Source organism: Carcharhinus amblyrhynchos, chromosome 11 (genome assembly GCF_965287045.1).
Source record: "Carcharhinus amblyrhynchos chromosome 11, sCarAmb.v2.hapA, whole genome shotgun sequence".
Taxonomy (NCBI): Eukaryota; Metazoa; Chordata; class Chondrichthyes; order Carcharhiniformes; family Carcharhinidae; genus Carcharhinus; species Carcharhinus amblyrhynchos.
The window spans coordinates 92,578,186-92,597,519 of NC_137334.1; the positions used below are offsets into that span (position 1 = coordinate 92,578,186).

Genomic DNA, 19,334 nt, shown 5'->3' on the forward strand with positions numbered 1-19,334 from the left:
ATTCCAGAGATTCACCACCCTTTGAGTGAAGAAGTTCCTCCTCAACTCCATTCTAAACCGCCCCCCCTTTATCTTGAGGCTGTGCCCTCTAGTCCTACTGTCCTTTCTGAGCAGGAAGAGTCTCTCCACCTCTATCCTATCCATCCCATTCATCATCTTATACGTCTCAATGAGATCTCCCCTCATTCTTCTAAACTCTAACGAGTACAAGCCTAGTTTATTCAGCCTCTCCTCATAGCTCAACCCCCTCAACTCTGGTATCAGCCTAGTAAACCTCCTCTGCACTCCCTCCAAGGCCAAAATATCCTTGCATAAGTGCAGCGACCAACACTGCACACAGTACTCCAGCTGCGGCCTCACCAATGCCCTATACAGCCGCAGCAAGACCTCCCTACTTTTATATTCAATCCCCCTCGCTATGAAGGCCAGCGTGCCGGGGAGGACAGGGGGATATCACTCCTGTTGGGGGGGGCGGGGGTAAGTTTATTTCTTAGTGTCGCTAGTAGGCTTACCTTAACACTGCAATGAAGTTACTGTGAAAATCCCCCAGTCGCCACACTCCAGGGCCTGTTCGGGTCAACGCACCCTAACCAGCACATCTTTCAGACTGTGGGAGGAAACCGGAGCACCTGGAGGAAACCCACACAGACACGGGGAGAACGTGCAGACTCCGCACAGACAGTGACCCAAGCCGAGAATTGAACGCGGGTCCCTGTCACTGTGAGGCAGCGGTGCTAACCACTGTGCCAACGTGAATATTGGAGAATGGATGAATTCTGAAATGGCTCTGAAAGTGGTGATGGATAAAAAGGGAAGTTTTAGGTATTTTGTCCGGGTAAGGAGCTGAATATTTGAAAAGTCTGACCTCGGTGGTTCACCCTTCAACCAGATTAATTATCAGAAACAACACATTTATCAAGGGCACTCGGTTAGAATAGAATCAACAAACCTTGTTATAATAGTGGCTTCATGGCCCTGAGTTTAAACATTAGACCCTAACAGCATTCAAAGGAATTGCTTTCACAATGCATAGATTTCCATTTTATTCCTTATTTCACACCCATTCCCACACGGAGCTTCCAATTCAGCAACACCTGAGCTTTACAATTCATATCCATGGACTCACCCGCACCACCCACCCCCCACCCCCCCACCCCCCACCGTACCCCTGTCATCTCCTCCAACCCCACAACCCTTTGAGATCCGAGGATGTCCGAGGTAGATTCTTTACCCAGAGAGTGGCTGGGGTGTGGAATGCACTGCCTGCTGTGATAGTGGAGTCGGACACTTTAGGAACTTTCAAGCGGTTATTGGATAGGCACATGGAGCACACCAGAATGGTAGGGAGTGGGAGAGCTTGATCTTGGGTTTGATCATAGCTCGGCACAACATTGAGGGCCGAAGGGCCTGCACTGTGCTGTAATGTTCTATGTTCTACGTCTATCTCACTGCTCCTCTCATTCTGTTCTCTTGAGCATCCACTAAATTATGATCCCTTGAGGTTCATTAAGGTTTGAAGCAAGAGGGACTACATCTACTCCTGTGAATTTGCAGGCTCCATAAATAGCCTCATTTTCTCCATCAGTCCAGAACACACGGTCTTCAAATACTGTCACAGTGAAAGGATGAACAAGAACCTCACTTGACAAAATAATTCTCCTTCTATCTTGTCCACTTAGGTCTTCATTGGATAATGTGTGCACTTCTGAGTCAACCTAATATTGGCACCTTATAATGTCTACACTGTACCCCGCCCAATCCCCTTCATCGTAAACACAGACACATTCATTGCACGTCACTGTAAATACTGACACACTCCCCAGGGACACCCCCTGTAAATAGACCATAAGACACAGGAGCAGAATTAGGCCACTCGGCCCATCGATTCTGCTCTGCCATTCAATCATAGCTGATTTTTTTTCTCATCCCCATCCTCCTGCCTTTTCCCCATAACTGCTGATCCCCTTATTAATCAAGAACCTATCTATCTCTGTCTTGAAGACACTCAATGACCTGGCCTCCACAGCCTCCTGTGGCAAAGAGTTCCATAGATTCACCACTCTCTGGCTGAAGAAATTCTTCTTCATCTCTGTTTTAAAGGATCATCCCTTTAGCCTGAGGTTGCGCCCTCTGGTTCTAGTTTTTCCTACTAGTGAAAACATCCTCTCCACATCCACTCTATCCAGGCCTTGCACTACTCTGTAAGTTTCAAAAAGATCCCCCCTCATCCTTCTAAACTCCAATGAGTACAGACTCAGAGTCCTCAACCATCCTCATACGACAAGCTCTTCATTCCAGGAATCATTCTTGTGAACCTCCTCTGGACCCTTTCCTAGGCCAGCACATCCTTCCTTAGATACAGGGCCCAAAACTACTCACAATATTCCAAATGGAGACTGACCAGAGCCTTATACAGTCTCAGAAGTCCACCCCTGCTCTTGTGTTCTAGCCCTCTCGACATGAATGTTAACATTGCATTTGCCTTCCTAATTGCCAACACCAACATCCTCCCCCCGCACCTGAAGATCCCCCTATAAACCCTGACACACTCTCCAGGGATGTTCCAGGAAGTGTGTCAGTAGATACAAGGGGTCCCCAGGGGAGTGTGTCAGTATTTACAGAGGGACCCCGGGGAGTGTGTCAGTATTTACAGGGGGGTCCCCGGGGAGTGTGTCAGTATTTACAGGGGGTCCCCGGGGATTGTGTCAGTATTTACAGGGTGTCCCCGGGGAGTGTGTCAGTATTTACAGGGGGTCCCCGGGGAGTGTGTCAGTATTTACAGGGGGTCCCTGGGGAGTGTGTCAGTATTTACAGGGGGTCCCTGGGGAGTGTGTCAGTATTTACAGGGGGTCCCCGGGGAGTGTGTCAGTATTTACAGGGGGTCCCTGGGGAGTGTGTCAGTATTTACAGGGGGTCCCTGGGGAGTGTGTCAGTATTTACAGGGGGTCCCTGGGGAGTGTGTCAGTATTTACAGGGGGTTCCCGGGGAGTGTGTCAGTATTTACAGGGGGTTCCCAGGGAGTGTGTCGGTGTTTACAGGGAGAGTGGGTAGGGGAAGTGGGGGGAGGGTAAAGGTGGTGTCAACATCTTTGGAACCTGTCCCACAACAACAATGACTGGAGGACTGGAGTCCGTGAGAATTGCTGTCAGTGTCTGCACCCTGGGGGATACTGAAGCAAAAATGAAAGAAGATCTTCTAAATTTCCTGCTTAATGAAGGAACGTTTACAACTGATTAAAAGGTGGGATGCCTTGTGAATTTACCTGACTGGTTCTGCCCGTGAACCAGGAACTGTGAAATATGAGCTGTTTCTTTCGAAGGTTTAAAATGGTGCATTGTCATCGTGGTGGTATCGGGTGGTGTTTTGTTATAATCTGAAGGTGCAATGTGTCCAAATGACTCAGAATGAGGGTGATGTTGGAAGTTGCGGAGGATTCATTACGTTTTAATGGAAGAAGATTTATTGGGTTCGATTTCGGTCGCAGAGCAGGGAATCTGTAACATCCTGTCCGTTTGTCATTCAATATCTGGATTTATTGGCAACAAGCAACTTTATAAAAGACATTTATCAAAACAGTGTTAGTTCACCAATCAGTTCAATCCATTTGCAAACAATGGAGACAAACCAGTTTCCAGGATTGTGCTGGGGTTAACAGGGGGTCCCCGGGGAGTGTGTCAGTATTTACAGGGGGTCCCCGGGGAGTGTGTCAGTATTTACAGGGGGTCCCCGGGGAGTGTGTCAGTATTTACAGGGGGGTCCCCGGGGATTGTGTCAGTATTTACAGGGGGGTCCCCGGGGATTGTGTCAGTATTTACAGGGGGGTCCCCGGGGATTGTGTCAGTATTTACAGGGGGGTCCCCGGGGAGTGTGTCAGTATTTACAGGGGGGTCCCCGGGGAGTGTGTCAGTATTTACAGGGGGGTCCCCGGGGAGTGTGTCAGTATTTACAGGGGGTTCCCGGAGGGGGAGTGTGACAGTATTTACAGAGGGTCCCCGGGGAGTGTGTCAGTATTTACAGGGGGGTCCCGGAGGGGGAGTGTATCAGTATTTACAGGGGGGTCCCGGAGGGGGAGTGTGTCAGTATTTACAGAGGGTCCCCGGGGAGTGTGTCAGTATTTACAGGGGGGTCCCCGGGGAGTGTGTCAGTATTTACAGGGGGTCCCCGGGGGAGTGTGTCAGTATTTACAGGGGGGTCCCCGGGGAGTGTGTCAGTATTTACAGGGGGTCCCCGGGGAGTGTGTCAGTATTTACAGAGGGTCCCCGGGGAGTGTGTCAGTATTTACAGGGGGTCCCCGGGAAGTGTGTCAGTATTTACAGGGGGGTCCCCGGGGAGTGTGTCAGTATTTACAGGGGGGTCCCCGGGGAGTGTGTCAGTATTTACAGGGGGTCCCCGGGAAGTGTGTCAGTATTTACAGGGGGGTCCCCGGGGAGTGTGTCAGTATTTACAGGGGGGTCCCCGGGGAGTGTGTCAGTATTTACAGGGGGGTCCCCGGGGAGTGTGTCAGTATTTACAGGGGGACCCCGGGGAGTGTGTCAGTATTTACAGGGGGGTCCCCGGGGATTGTGTCAGTATTTACAGGGGGGTCCCCGGGGAGTGTGTCAGTATTTACAGGGGGGTCCCCGGGGAGTGTGTCAGTATTTACAGGGGGGTCCCCGGGGATTGTGTCAGTATTTACAGGGGGGTCCCCGGGGATTGTGTCAGTATTTACAGGGGGGTCCCCGGGGATTGTGTCAGTATTTACAGGGGGGTCCCCGGGGAGTGTGTCAGTATTTACAGGGGGGTCCCCGGGGAGTGTGTCAGTATTTACAGGGGGGTCCCCGGGGATTGTGTCAGTATTTACAGGGGGGTCCCCGGGGATTGTGTCAGTATTTACAGGGGGGTCCCCGGGGATTGTGTCAGTACTTACAGGGGGGCCCCTGGGGAGTGTGTCAGTATTTACAGGGGGGTCCCCGGGGAGTGTGTCAGTATTTACAGGGGGGTCCCCGGGGAGTGTGACTCCACCAATCGACATGGACCCAGTAGTAGGATAGAGGATGGTTGGCCTAAAAACGGGGAAGTTATGTTGCAGCTGTATAAGGTGCTGGTGAGGCCACACCTGGGGTACTGTGTACAGTTTTGGTCTCCTTATTTGAGAAAGGATATACTGGCACTGGAGGGGGTGCAGAGGAGATTCACTAGGTTGATTCCGGAGTTGAGAGGGTTGGCTTATGAGGAGAGACTGAGTAAACTGGGGCTATACTCATTGGAATTCAGAAGAATGAGAGTAGATCTTATGGAAACCAATAAGATTATGAAGGGAATAGATAAGATAGAAGCAGGGAGGTTGTTTCCACTGGCGGGTGAAACTAGAACCAGGGGCATAACCTCAAAATAAGGGGGAGCAGATTTAGGACTGAGTTGTGGAGGAACTTCTTCACCCAAAGGGTTGTGAATCTGTGGAATTCCCTGCCCTGTGAAGCAGTTGAGGGTCCCTCATTGAATGTTTTTAAGGCAAAGACACATTTTTGAACAGTAAAGGAATTAAGGTTCTGGGGAGTGGGTGGGTAAGTGGAGCTGAGTCCACAAAAAGATCAGCCATGATTTTATTGAATGGCGGGGCAGGCTCGAGGGGCCAGATGGCCGACTCCTGCTCCTATTTCTTATTTTCTTAAAACTAACAATTGGAAACTAAGATATGCCCTGTAAATGCTGACACGTGTAATACATATGTTCATTATCATTTCCCAAAGTTGTTTAGATTTGGCACTGATCCTATTAACTTGTAAGTTTGCAAATGATACACCACTTTTTAATAAAGAAGGAATAAAAGCAATGAATTACAGGCCAGTTAGCCTGACATCAGTTATGTAAATGCTTAAATCTATTATTAAGGACGTCTTAATGATGCACTGAGAAAAGTATGATGAGATTAGAATAAACCAGAATGGTTTTAACGAAGGAAAATCATGTTTCACAAATTTATTAATGTTTTTTAAGGATGTAACTAGTAGGATAGATAAAGGGGAACCAGTAGATGTGGTATACTTGGATTTCCAAAAGGCAAAGTGTTGATTTTCAAAGAAACTGGCTGTGTTTGTACAAGGATACAGAAAGTTAGTATTCAGGTACAGCAAGCAATTAGGAAGGCAATGTTGACCATCATTGCAAGAGGATTGGAGTATTCGAGTAAAGAAGTTTGTTATAGCTATGCAGGGTTTTGATGAGACTACATCTGGAGTATTGTGTGCAGTTTTGGTCTCCACTTTTAAGGAAGGATATACTGACATTGGAGATAGTCCAGCAAAGGTTCACTGGATTGATCCACGGCACAAGAGGGTTGTCCTATGATAAGGGGTTGATATTCTCTAGAGTTTAGAGGAATGAGAGGCAAACTCATTGAACCTGATAAGATTCTGAAGGGGCCTGACAGAGTTAACACTGAGAGATTGTTACCCCTGTTCGGGGAATCTGAAATGCGGGCGCACAATCTCAGGATAAGGGGCCAATCATTGAGGACTGAGATAAGGAGAAATAACTTCACCTGAATGGAATTATGAATTCTCGACCCCAGAGCTTTACGGTTGCTCCATCGTTGAATATACTTAAGGCTGGGACAGGCAGATTTTTGGTCTCTTGGGGAATTAAGGGATACGGGGAGCGATCGGGAGATAGAGTTGAAACCACAAGTCAGCCATGGTGGTATTGGATGGCAGAGCAGGTTTGATGGGCCGAGTGGTCTACTCCTTGTGTGCTGATGTCCCTGTGACTTTCACAATCCTGGGGCTTTATCATGTGACCTCTACCCTCCAATTGCCTGCTTCCCCCTTCAAATCTCTACCCCCAATGGCCACCAGTCACAGGGTTTTCTCCAACTGGAAAGGGCACAGACTCTTTGAAAGCTGATTGGATGATTCTTAATTGTATTCCTTTCCTTTCCCAAATGCCAACAACTTTATAATTAACAAAGAACAAACACGCTGAGAGAATTGAATGCGTTTTATTATTCATGAGGGTTCTTTTCCTGAGTTCTACCCAAGATGAATCTCCAGTTTGTGGAGGGTTTCAGATATTCTTGAGTGACCCAGCTACTCTGGGAGGGGGATTTAAATGCAGGCACACTCCTCGATGATGATGTTGGGGATAGTCTCGTATTTGAAGGTGTAACCATTGTCGGAAGTTGTCCTCACTCTCAGGGGCTTCATTGTTCCGGGGACGGAAGTACAGCAGACCTTGAAGCCGAGGCTGGACGTGAGGCAGTTGGAGTTGGAGCAGGTGCCGTTGCAGTAGTAGAAGGTGAAGCTGCTGGGCTGGACAATCCAGTTGCTCCATCCCAGCTCCTCGAAGGAGATGTTGACAGAGGAGCGATGGCAATCATTGTGGATCAGCTCGGGAGGCGGAGGCCTCTGCAGGAGGCTGATGTAGGCGGGCGACCAGGGGATGGTCGCACGCCTGGATCGGGAGCGCCTGGCGGCCCTGGTGGTGGACAGGATGAAGGGCAGGTTCACCTCGTCCTTCTGGCACCGGCACCTGAAGCACTCGACCTGCAGGAACAGCATCTTGTGCGAGATGTACGGGAGGAAGTTCTCGGAGATGTGGAAGATGACCCAGAGCCCCTTGATCGCCATGCTCTCAGCTGCCCGGGCCAAGCTGCCAGACTCGGTGTGGAAGTACAGCACAGCGGGGGGGTCAGCGCTGAGGGTTAAGTAGGCTCCAGCATAGAACCAGAGCTCAGCGGCAATCACCTCACAGCGGTGAGAATGCAACGAGGTCTGGAAGATGTAACTGAAGTTCCTCATAAATCCGTTATACTCTAAATTACACAGGAGATCTGTAATGAAAGGAGAGTGGGGTGGGGGGGGAGGGGACATGGAGAGGAAAGGGTTAAAACTAAATTTAAACTGCAGAGAAAACAGAAAGATTCACACCGTCTTTGTTTGTTAATGACCAATGTGGATTGTCACATTGCTGTTCCATTTGTATTTTAGTTCAATATTTCGTTGGCTCTCTCATCGAATCAATCAGAGAATCCCCTACAGTGTGAAAGGAGGCCATTCAGTCCATCAAGCCTGCACCGACATCAAACCTACCCATAACCCCGTGTATTTACCCTGCTAATCCCCCTGACACTAAGGGGACGATTCTCCCAAGAGTGGGAAAACTGCTCTAAATCCCGACTGTTTTGTCAGTTCAGTTCCTCACCCGAATCTCCGCACTCTGTGCCCCAAGCCGGGAATTACGTCAGAAACCCCGGATCCAAGGAATATTCACGCCGGAGTCTGACAGTTCTGGAACACTGCGAACGCGCAGTGGTCCCGACCTGTCAGTCTCCCCGATCGCCGGTCAGCCTGAGACCCCCGCAGCGCTGCCCCTCCAGCTCCCCCCCCCCAACTCCCGCCATGGCCCGATCGTGGCTCCCATAACAATTCCCGGGCCAGCCCTGACCCCCCTACCCCCCCAGCGTGGACCACTCTGATATCCAGCCCCCTGCACCCAGCCGTGGTGACCGCCCCCCCCCCCCTCCCCCACCCCCTTCACCCCGGCAGGCACCTCTCCCCCCCCCACCCCCCCCTCCTGCAACCTGCTGACTCCCCCGGGGTCAGACTCCCCGGGAAGCAGGCGCCCCCCCCCCCCTCCCACCCCCGCCCCCTGACAGGCCACCCACCTCCCCTGGCCCGCCCAATCACTGCCCTCCCTCCAGCCCAGACCGATCCCAATGCAGAGTGGCAGTGGGAGCCCCCACCACCACCAATCGCACCTAGGCCGTGCCCACAATAGGCCCCACCTCCTTGGCACTGCCCAGTGCCAAGGAGGCGGTGCCAAGCTGGACCCTAGGCATGGACACTTTGCCCCTTGTGCAGTGCCGGGGGTACTGGCTGGCACTGCCAGAGTGCCTGTCTCCGGGGGGGGGGGCACCCCCCTCCCGCCCAATCCCTTGGAGGGCCCCGAAAGGCCCTGTTAATTACCTAATTAGCATACTTAAAACAGATTTAAACGATATACCTGCCTTCCCGCCGGTTTCCGGCGTACTCTGACCGGTGACTGTTCCCCGGCTCCAGGAGACGCACGTGCGTTCCTGGTACAGGGCCGCGGGCATGCGTCTCCTAGCCAGACACACCCAGAAAAGTGACGAGCCGCAATGGGAGAATTGTATCACGGCCAATCCACCCATCCTGCACATCTTTGGACTGTGGGAGGAAACCCATGCAGACACGGGGAGAATGCGCAGGCTCCTCACAGGTAATGACCCGAGCCGGGAATCGAACCCGGGTCCCTGGCGCTGTGAGGCAGCAGCGCTAACCACTGTGCCACCCTGCCACTCTACTAACCCCCGAAACTTCCACCCAAGTTTCCATGCTGTCTGTAAACTTCATTTACTTTAATAAAGACTTGAGCCAATTGTGTCAAATGTGCTCTGTCAGCTCCCCCTGTGCTCTTTGCCTGCTGTTGCTCACTGGGTGATAATTTCACCTTTCACTCAGGCAGTTTTGGGCTCGGGAGCCACTGGCGCTGATGATCGGGGCTGAGCCTGCCATACAGAGGGAGTGCCGCACTGTCGTAGCTGCTTTCCTTCAGAAGCAATGCTCAGCTTGTCAGCTGCCTCACTGGAGGATGTCAGAGATCCCACAGCAACTGATTCGAAGAAGAATCGACAGGTTGAGGGAGCTGGGTCTCTTCTCCCTGGAGAGACGAAGGTTGAGAGGCGACCTGATAGAGGTTTATAAGATGTTGAGAGGTATATAAGAACATAAGAACATAAGAAATAGGAGCAGGAGTAGGCCATCTGGCCCTTCGAGCCTGCCCCGCCATTCAATAAGATCATGGCTGATCTGTCGTGGCTCAGTTCCACTTTCCCGCCCTCTCCCCATAACCCTTAATCCCCTCTCTTATCAAAAACCCATCAACCCGCTTCTTAAAAATATTTAGCGAGGCAGCCTCCACCACTTCAACGGGCAGAGAATTCCAGAGATTCACCACCCTTTGAGTGAAGAAGTTCCTCCTCAACTCCATTCTAAACCGCCCCCCCTTTATCTTGAGGCTGTGCCCCCTAGTCCTACTGTCTTTTTTGAGCAGGAAGAGTCTCTCCACCTCTATCCTATCCATCCCATTCATCATCTTATACGTCTCAATGAGATCTCCCCTCATTCTTCTAAACTCTAACGAGTACAAGCCTAGTTTATTCAGCCTCTCCTCATAGCTCAACCCCCTCAACTCCGGTATCAGCCTAGTAAACCTCCTCTGCACTCCCTCCAAGGCCAAAATATCCTTGCGCAGGTGCGGCGCCCAAAACTGCACACAGTACTCCAGCTGCGGCCTCACCAATGCCCTATACAGCTGCAGCAAGACCTCCCTACTTTTATATTCAATCCCCCTCGCTATGAAGATCGGGTGGATTCTCGGAGGCTATTTCCCAGGGCTGAAATGGTCGCTATGAGAGGACACAGGTTTAAGGTGCTGGGGAGCAGGTACAGAGGAGATGTTAGGGGTAAGTTTTTCACTCAGAGGGTGGTGAGTGAGTGGAATCGGCTGCCGTAGGTGGTGGTGGAGGCGAACTCGCTGGGGTCTTTTAAAAGACTTCTGGATGAGTACATGGGGTCTAATGGGATTGAGGGTTATAGATAGGCCTGGTAGGTATGGATATGATTGGTGCAACTTGTGGGCCGAAGGGCCTGTTTGTGCTGTAGTTTTTTATATTCTGTGTTAATCAGGAAGTTCCCCCGGGCCCCTGGCCATCATCACCATTATCGGTCATTAGCGCGCTGCTCTGTGTGGGATCTTGCTGTGCGCAGTTGTTACCACATTGCGAGAGGGTTCGAGTACTGGAGCAGGGGCGTGTTGTTGCAATTATTACAGGTGAGGCCACACCTGGCGTGTGGTGAGCAGTTTGGGTCTCCTTTTCTGAGGAAGGATGTTCTTGTTCTCGAGGGATTGCAGCGAAGGGATTACCAGGGGATGGTGGGGCTGATGTATGAGGAGAGATTGACTCGGTTAGGATCAATGGGATCGAAGGTTTTGGGGAGAAAGCGGGATTAGGCTATTGAGTTGGACGATCAGTCATGACGGTGATGAACGGTGGAGCAGGCTCGATGGGCTGAGTGGCCTCCTCCTCCTATCTTCTACGTTTCTATGTAACAGTCAGTGAAGTTTAGAAAGTTCTTTACTGGCTTTGCAGTGTTTCATATGAACCTGGGGTTGTGGAAGGTGCTAAAAGCAAGTATTTCTTTCTTTTATATAGAAAACAGCACAGTGGATGGTAGCACAGTAGTTAACACTGCTGCCTCACAGTGCCAGGGGCCTGGGTTCAATTCCTGGCTTGGATTAATTTCTGCGTAGAGTCCATAAGACATTGGAGCAGAATTAGGCCATTCGGCCCATCAAATCTGCTCTGCCATTCAATCATGGCTGATATTTTTCTCATCCCCATTCTCCTGCCTTTTCCCCATAACCCCTGATCCCCCTATTAATCAAGAACCTATCTATCTCTGTCTTAAAGACACTCAAAGGTCTCCACAGCCTTCTGTGGCAAAGAGTTCCACAGATTCCCCACTCTCTCTGGCTGAAGAAATTCCTCCTCATCTCTGTTTTAAAGGATCGTCCCTTTAGCCTGAGGTTGTGCCCTCTGGTTCTAGTTTTTCCTACTAGTGGAAACATCCTCTCCACGTCCACTCAGTATCCTGTAAGTTTCAATAAGATCCCCCTCTCATCCTTCTAACTCCAGACCAAGAGTCTTCAACTGTTTCTTATACGACAAGCTCTTCACACCAGGGATCATTCTTGTGAATCCCCTCTGGACCCTTTCCAAGGCCAGCACATCCTTCCTTAGATACAGAGCCCAAAACTGCTCACAATACTCCAAATGGGGTCTGACCAGAGCCTTATACAGCCTCAGAAGTCCATCCCTGCTCTTGTATTCTAACCCTCTTGACATGAATGCTAACATTGCATTTGCCTTCCTAACTGCCGACTGAACCCGCACACTAACCTTAAGAGAATCTTGAACAATAACTCCCAAGTCCCTTTGTGCTTCTGATTTCCTAAACATTTTTCCATTTTCCCATTTAGAATCTGCACATTCTCCCTGTGTCTGCGTGGGTTTCCTCCGGGTGCTCCGGTTTCCTCCCACAGTCCAAAAGACGTGCTGGTTAGGGTGCATTGACCCAAACAGGTGCCCGAGTGTGGGACTAGGAGATTTTCACAGTAACTTCCTTACAGTGTTAATGTCAGCCTTACTTGTGACACTAATCAACTTTAATCAACAAGTTTACAGAAAGAAGGGTGAATCTTACAGGCCATCGGGAACGAAATGACATTCGATTTCTCATCGTCCTTGTCGGATTTTTGGTGGCCAATCCACCGGGTGATGCGTCGCGCCAGTCTGTCCCTCTTGAATGGATTGCGCAGCTCCTGGTTGGTTGCGTTGTAGCTATGCGGAGGTTCAGTTAGTCCCAGGCTCTGCAGAATCTTCTCCTGCACGGTGGTAATGATTGCATCCTGGCTGAGACTGTGCATTGAGCAGGAACCTCCCAGCGCAGAGACCAGGAACTGCCAAATCAGCAGCGCCACGACCAGCGTAACCCGGGGCACTGGCATCACAGAAACCCTCTGAGAAATGAGTAGCCCAGACATCGAGAGAGTGGGAGAGAGAGACAGAGAAAGAGAGAGAGATAAAGGGAGGGAATGAAGAGTATCAGGATAGGAGGGTAGGAGGTACACAGGCACACAGGATGAGAGAGATGATGAGAGAGGGGAGAATAGGGTGCAGAGAGGTAAAGTAAGACAGAAACATAGAGCAAGAGAGACACACAGAGAGAGAGACAGAGAGAGAGACAGAAAATGGGGGAGACAGAAAGAGAGGGACAGAGAGACAGAAAGTGGGAGAGACAGAGAGATACACAGAGAAAGAGAGAGGCAGAGTGAGTGAGAGAGAGAAAAACAGAGAGAGAGAGAAAATGAGACAGAACAAAGATCCAAAGAGTGAAGCACAGGCAAAGAAAGATATTTATAGAGAGAGAAAGTGGTAAAAAAAAAGTGTGAGAGAGTCTGAGAGACAGCGAGAGAGACAGACAGGGAGAGACAGAGTGAGAGAGAAAGCAAACAGCAGGCAGTGAGAGGGAAAATGAGACTGGGTGAGTATGGGGGGAGAAGCAGACAGAGATGTACTCACACTGAGATTCAGAGAAAACGAGACAGAGAATGAGACAAAATGTGACACTGAATGAGAATGTGAGAGAGATAGGCTGCCAGATTTACACTGAGGGTGAGAGGGATAGGTAAAGACTGGGAGTAAGTGAAGGAATCAGAGAGACAGGCACAAGGGCCCAGAAACAAAGATGGAATATAGCAATGGGGACTTAGAGTTGGAAAGACAATGGGACAGTCACAAAGAGCGGACAGAATGAGACAGAGACACAACTGAGCACAGATACAGACTTAGACAAGAGAGAGGGATAACAACGGCCTCGTATTATAGTCTTTAGAATTCCAACAGCCCCAGTAAATCGACACGTCCTCAAATGTTCACGTGGAAGGAGACTCTTGTCATTCACCCTGAAGGTATTGGTCAGTGTCCGGCCCCTTGACCTAGCTGCCCTTTGTCTCTCTCCTCAGCTGAGCCGCAGTTCAGTGTGAGAGAGCTGACTGGCCACTCACTATCAGAGCCCTGATAGTCTAGTGACATTGGGTACATCCTGTACGATTGTAGTCAGAGCAATGACGCAACTCCCTCCGTTCTAGTCCTGTGCTATCTCATCTCAGAAACACAAAGCTGTATCTGTGGAATTTCTTGTTTTGGACCCAGGAGTAAAGAGGTTGCTGTGTCCCAGTGATTGCAACCCAAATAAAAATTTCAGAGAGAGAGAGAGAGAGAGAGAGGGAATGGGGCAAAGCAACTCCTCACTGACTGGGATGCACCTCCACACCACTCTCACAGTGTGGGGCCTCCACTCCGCTATCACAGGGTGAGGCCTCCACACTGCTCTGGCAAGGGGTGAGGTTCCCTCTGTCGGCCACGTCATGCCTTTAGCTGACCATCCCCCTCACCCCTTTTGTTAGCCTGGAGTGGGGAAGGAGAGAAGGCCAGTTGGGTTTGTTTTGGACAGATACTGCATTCACATTTCTATAGCACCTTTCACATCCTCAGCATAATCCTACAGCTTGTTACAGCCAATGATGTGAAATGAAGTCATTGTAGGAAATGCGGTGGAAAGTTTGCACGAGAGAGTTTAGTTGAGGGACAAATATTGGTCAGGACACAAAGGAGAAATCTCCTTACCTTCAACATAGCATTGTGGCACCTTTGATGCCCATTGGAGAGGGCAGACGGAGTCTTGGTTCCTCATGGTTGACAGTGCGGCACTCCCTCAGTACTGACCCTCTGACAGTGCGGCACTCCCTCAGTACTGACCCTCTGACAGTGCAGCACTCCCTCAGTACTGACCCTCTGACAGTGCGGCACTCCCTCAGCACTGACCCTCTGACAGTGCGGCACTCCCTCAGCACTGACCCTCTGACAGTGCGGCACTCCCTCAGTACTGACCCTCTGACAGTGCGGCACTCCCTCAGCACTGACCCTCTGACAGTGCGGCACTCCCTCAGCACTGACCCTCTGACAGTGCGGCACTCCCTCAGCACTGACCCTCTGACAGTGCGGCACTCCCTCAGCACTGACCCTCTGACAGTGCGGCACTCCCTCAGCACTGACCCTCTGACAGTGCGGCACTCCCTCAGTACTGACCCTCTGACAGTGCGGCACTCCCTCAGTACTGACCCTCTGACAGTGCGGCACTCCCTCAGTACTGACCCTCTGACAGTGCGGCACTCCCTCAGTACTGACCCTCTGACAGTGCGGCACTCCCTCAGTACTGACCCTCTGACAGTGCGGCACTCCCTCAGCACTGACCCTCTGACAGTGCGGCACTCCCTCAGTACTGACCCTCTGACAGTGCGGCACTCCCTCAGCACTGACCCTCTGACAGTGCAGCACTCCCTCAGCACTGACCCTCTGACAGTGCGGCACTCCCTCAGTACTGACCCTCTGACAGTGCAGCACTCCCTCAGCACTGACCCTCAGACAGTGCGGCACCCCCTCAGCACTGACCCTCTGACAGTGCAGCACTCCCTCAGCACTGACCCTCTGACAGTGCGGCACTCCCTCAGTACTGACCCTCTGACAGTGCGGCACTCCCTCAGTACTGACCCTCTGACAGTGCGGCACTCCCTCAGTACTGACCCTCTGACAGTGCGGCACTCCCTCAGCACTGACCCTCTGACAGCGTGACACTCCCTCAGTACTGACCCTCTGACAGTGCGGCACTCCCTCAGTACTGACCCTCTGACAGTGCGGCACTCCCTCAGCACTGACCCTCTGACAGCGTGACGCTCCCTCAGTACTGACCCTCTGACAGTGCGGCACTCCCTCAGTACTGACCCTCTGACAGTGCGGCACTCCCTCAGCACTGACCCTCTGACAGTGCGGCACTCCCTCAGTACTGACCCTCTGACAGTGCGGCACTCCCTCAGCACCGACCCTCTGACAGTGCGGCACTCCCTCAGTACTGACCCTCTGACAGTGCGGCACTCCCTCAGTACTGACCCTCTGACAGTGCGGCACTCCCTCAGTACTGACCCTCTGACAGTGCGGCACTCCCTCAGCACTGACCCTCTGACAGCGTGACACTCCCTCAGTACTGACCCTCTGACAGTGCGGCACTCCCTCAGTACTGACCCTCTGACAGTGCGGCACTCCCTCAGCACCGACCCTCTGACAGTGCGGCACTCCCTCAGTACTGACCCTCTGACAGTGCGGCACTCCCTCAGTATTGACCCTCTGACAGCGTGACACTCCCTCAGTACTGACCCTCTGACAGTGCGGCACTCCCTCAGTACTGACCCTCTGACAGTGCGGCACTCCCTCAGCACTGACCCTCTGACAGTGCGGCACTCCCTCAGTACTGACCCTCTGACAGTGCGGCAGTCCCTCAGCACTGACCCTCTGACAGTGTGGCACTCCCTCAGCACTGACCCTCTGACAGTGCGGCACTCCCTCAGTACTGACCCTCTGACAGTGCGGCACTCCCTCAGTACTGACCCTCTGACAGTGCGGCACTCCCTCAGCACTGACCCTCTGACAGTGCGGCACTCCCTCAGTACTGACCCTCTGACAGTGCGGCACTCCCTCAGTACTGACCCTCTGACAGTGCGGCACTCCCTCAGCACCGACCCTCTGACAGTGCGGCACTCCCTCAGCACTGACCCTCTGACAGTGCGGCACTCCCTCAGCACTGACCCTCTGACAGTGCGGCACTCCCTCAGTGCTGCACTAGTAAGACAGGCCTGGACCTTGTGCTTAGGTTTCTGCAGGGGGGTGGCGGAGTTTGGACCCACAACATTCTGACCTACTGTATTGACACTGCCTACAGTGTGTGTGTGTAGTTTAAGGATAAATGTGGGAATTGGGATGAGCTGGGAGGACACCATTGCCAGCATGGACTGGCTGGGCCGAAGGGCCTGTTTCCATGCTGTATGGCTCTGTGGTTCTATTGACGGGATTTTCCTGTCCCGCCAGGCATGGGAGTCGTTGCAAAGATCCGTTGACCTTGGGCAGGATTTTCCAGTCTTGGGGCAAGTGGGCTGGTAAATCCCACCCTACCACCCTCTGACAGCGATAAGATCTCCGGCCTATAGACACCGGGCTGCCACACAAAGGGGCCGGAGTCGCACGTGGAGGTCCCCAAACTGCATCTCAGGGTACGCCCTTCCGTTATTTTCCAGAACCTTCTCAATGCAGCCAGGCTTTGTCACCAGTATAGAGTGTGGTCCATCGCCAATGCAGGGTGGCTCCCACTGTCAAGTATCTCAGCGGGAGCGTAAACAGAGCTGTCAGCAAGTCAGCAATTTCACACAGAGCCGACGGATACTTCCAGAAGAGTGACATCATCGGGAGAGATCAGCGCCTTGGTGATAAATGTTGTTTTACATATATATAGAGAGAGAGAGAGAGGATTTAACTCACTGTTATCCTCCAGTCACTCAGTGAGGCGTCACATGGAATGTCTAACATGCCCCCGCTCGAGTGAGGGGAATATTCCAGAAGGCATCGTCAAGAACTTCCCCTGATAGGTGGCTCACGGCCTGTTGTTAGCGTGTCAGCGGGAGGAGATACCAGTGTAGGCCAACAGGTAGGCCGGGGCGGACGGTGGCTCACACTGCTGCCTCACAGCGCCAGGGGCCCTGGTTCGATTCCCGGCTCGGATCAGCGTCCGTCCGGAGCTTGCACGTTCTCCCCGCGTCTGTGTGGGTTTCCTCCGGGTGCTCGGATTTCCTCCCCAGTCCGAGAGACGTGCTGGTTAGGGGTGCGTTGACCCAAACAGGCGCTGGAGTGTGGCGACTAGGGGAATTTCACAGTAACTTCGTTGCAGTGTTAATGGAAGCCTGACTTGCGACTAATGAATAAACGTTCTGTCCTTTCTGGGAAGGGAATCCTCACCCGGTCTGGCCTAGCTGGGACTCCAGAGCCACGGCAATGTGGTCGAACCTGAACTGCCCTCTGGCAATGAGGGATGGGCAATAAATGCTGTTAAAAAGTCTGACAACACCAGGTTTTAGTCCAACCGATTTATTTGATAATAGATTCACAAGCTTTCGGGGTTAGTCCCTTCGTCAGGTGAAGAACTTCGTCACCTGACGAAGGGACTAACCCTGAAAGCTTGTGAGTCTATTATCAAATAAATCGGTTGGACTAAAACCTGGTGTTGTCAGACTTTTTACTGTGTTAACGCCAGTCCAACGCCAGCATCTCCGCATCATGACAATAAAGGCTGGCCAGCCAGTGACACCCATGTCCTAAGAATAAATAATAATAAAAAACTACACTTCAGAAGTGGCTGTAAAGCACTTTGGGATATTCTGAAACAGTGAAAGGTGCTATATAAATTCAGAGCTTGCTCTCTCTCCCTTGCTCTCTGTTCCTTGCCTCTAACTCTAACCAGTCTCATCTCCCTCAGCTGCTGTGTATCAAATATCAAGGCAGTTTGGATCCATCGAATTCCATCAGCCTCCCTCCCGGCTTCTCCCAACCCCCCCATTGCTTGGCTGAGGAAGCACAGATCCTTAGTGTCACTCAAATGCAGTCACATACCACTTTGTCCCCCTCCCCTCCCCTCCCTATCCTAATGACTAATTCTGAATTCCTGCCACGACACAGATAAGGGGCTTCCAACTCAGGCACTCACTCATGCCCCCTTCCACCTCTCCTCATGCTGGCACACTAACAACAGCCAACTTAAGCTGCCCAGTCAATGAAAGTTGTTCATCCCCCCCCCAACCACCCAACACAACTCCCTCCTGACGGCACCACCACCGCCCCCCCCCCCCCCCTCCCCCCCCCCCCACCCCTCACTGTCACCCATCAGTCCAACTTTATCAGCGGCAGGGGATATTTTAGGAGGTAAAACAGCTGAACAAACCCAAGCTCCTTCAAACAATGACCTGCAGAGCAGTGCGGGAGGGCAGAGAGCGACACGGACCGGCTGAGGGGAACTGGGGGGGTTGGGGGGGGGAGACACGCAGAGCTTAAAATAGTCTTGTTGCTGAGAGGGGCTATTCCTGTGGGACGGGAGTGCACACTGTTAACACTCTGACTCATGGGGAGGAAAGCTTAAGAAATAAGCTTCACAGAAGGTTGGAGAGAACTCTGAGGGAAAACAAACTGCTCTGTGACTGTCCCCGAACCCTCGGCTAACTGGCTGGTGAGTAAAATATCCTGGATTGTTTCATTCTGTTCTGTGGAAGGCAAGTAGCAGTGAAGATCTTTAAGAGGGGGTTGGAATTCTAATTGGGATATCAAATGGCTTTAATGTTTTTGGGTAATGAGTGATATCGTATTAGATAGATTTCATACTGCAGTGTTACAAAGCCCTGGTCAGACTGCGCCCGGGATACTGTCAGGAATTCTGTACGTCTCAACCTATCCGAACCCAGTCCGGGATATATATATTTAAATATATTTAAGACGCGGGTTGATGGGTTTTTGATAAGCGAGGGGATTAAGGGTTATGGGGAGAGGGCGGGAATGTGGAACTGAGCCACGACAGATCAGCCATGATCTTATTGAATGGCGGGGCAGGCTCGAAGGGCTGGATGGCCTACTCCTGCTCCTATTTCTTATGTTCTTATGGGATCTCCTTCTCCTCCTCCTGGACGGTCCCTGAACATCGAAGAGGACTCGCTCCCACTCCTGGTTCTGGGATGGTTAAAATCCAACCTGTGCAATCAAAAGAGAAAATGCTGGAAAATCTCAGCGGGTCTGGCAGCATCTGTAAGGAGAGAAAAGAGCTGACGTTTCGAGTCTCGATGACCCT

The 19,334-nt window shown here is 51.6% G+C and overlaps 2 protein-coding genes across 2 annotated transcripts in view; one reads left to right on the forward strand and one right to left on the reverse strand.

Moving 5' to 3' along the window:
• Positions 1-6,960: 6,960 nt before the first annotated feature.
• On the reverse strand, positions 6,961-14,315 carry inha (inhibin subunit alpha). The gene is made up of 3 exons (XM_080199287.1): positions 14,249-14,315; positions 12,264-12,560; positions 6,961-7,807 (listed from the first exon to the last, which is right to left on the reverse strand). The coding sequence occupies exons 1-3, from the start codon at positions 14,313-14,315 to the stop codon at positions 7,083-7,085; spliced, it is 1,089 nt and encodes a 362-aa protein (XP_080055413.1). The 3' UTR covers positions 6,961-7,082.
• A 4,219-nt stretch (positions 14,316-18,534) lies between these two features.
• obsl1a (obscurin like cytoskeletal adaptor 1a) overlaps positions 18,535-19,334 on the forward strand; it is an 80,822-nt gene continuing 80,022 nt past the window's right edge. Inside the window, 1 exon segment of the mRNA XM_080199289.1 lies at positions 18,535-18,722. The gene's annotated coding sequence lies outside the window, so the exon portion shown is untranslated.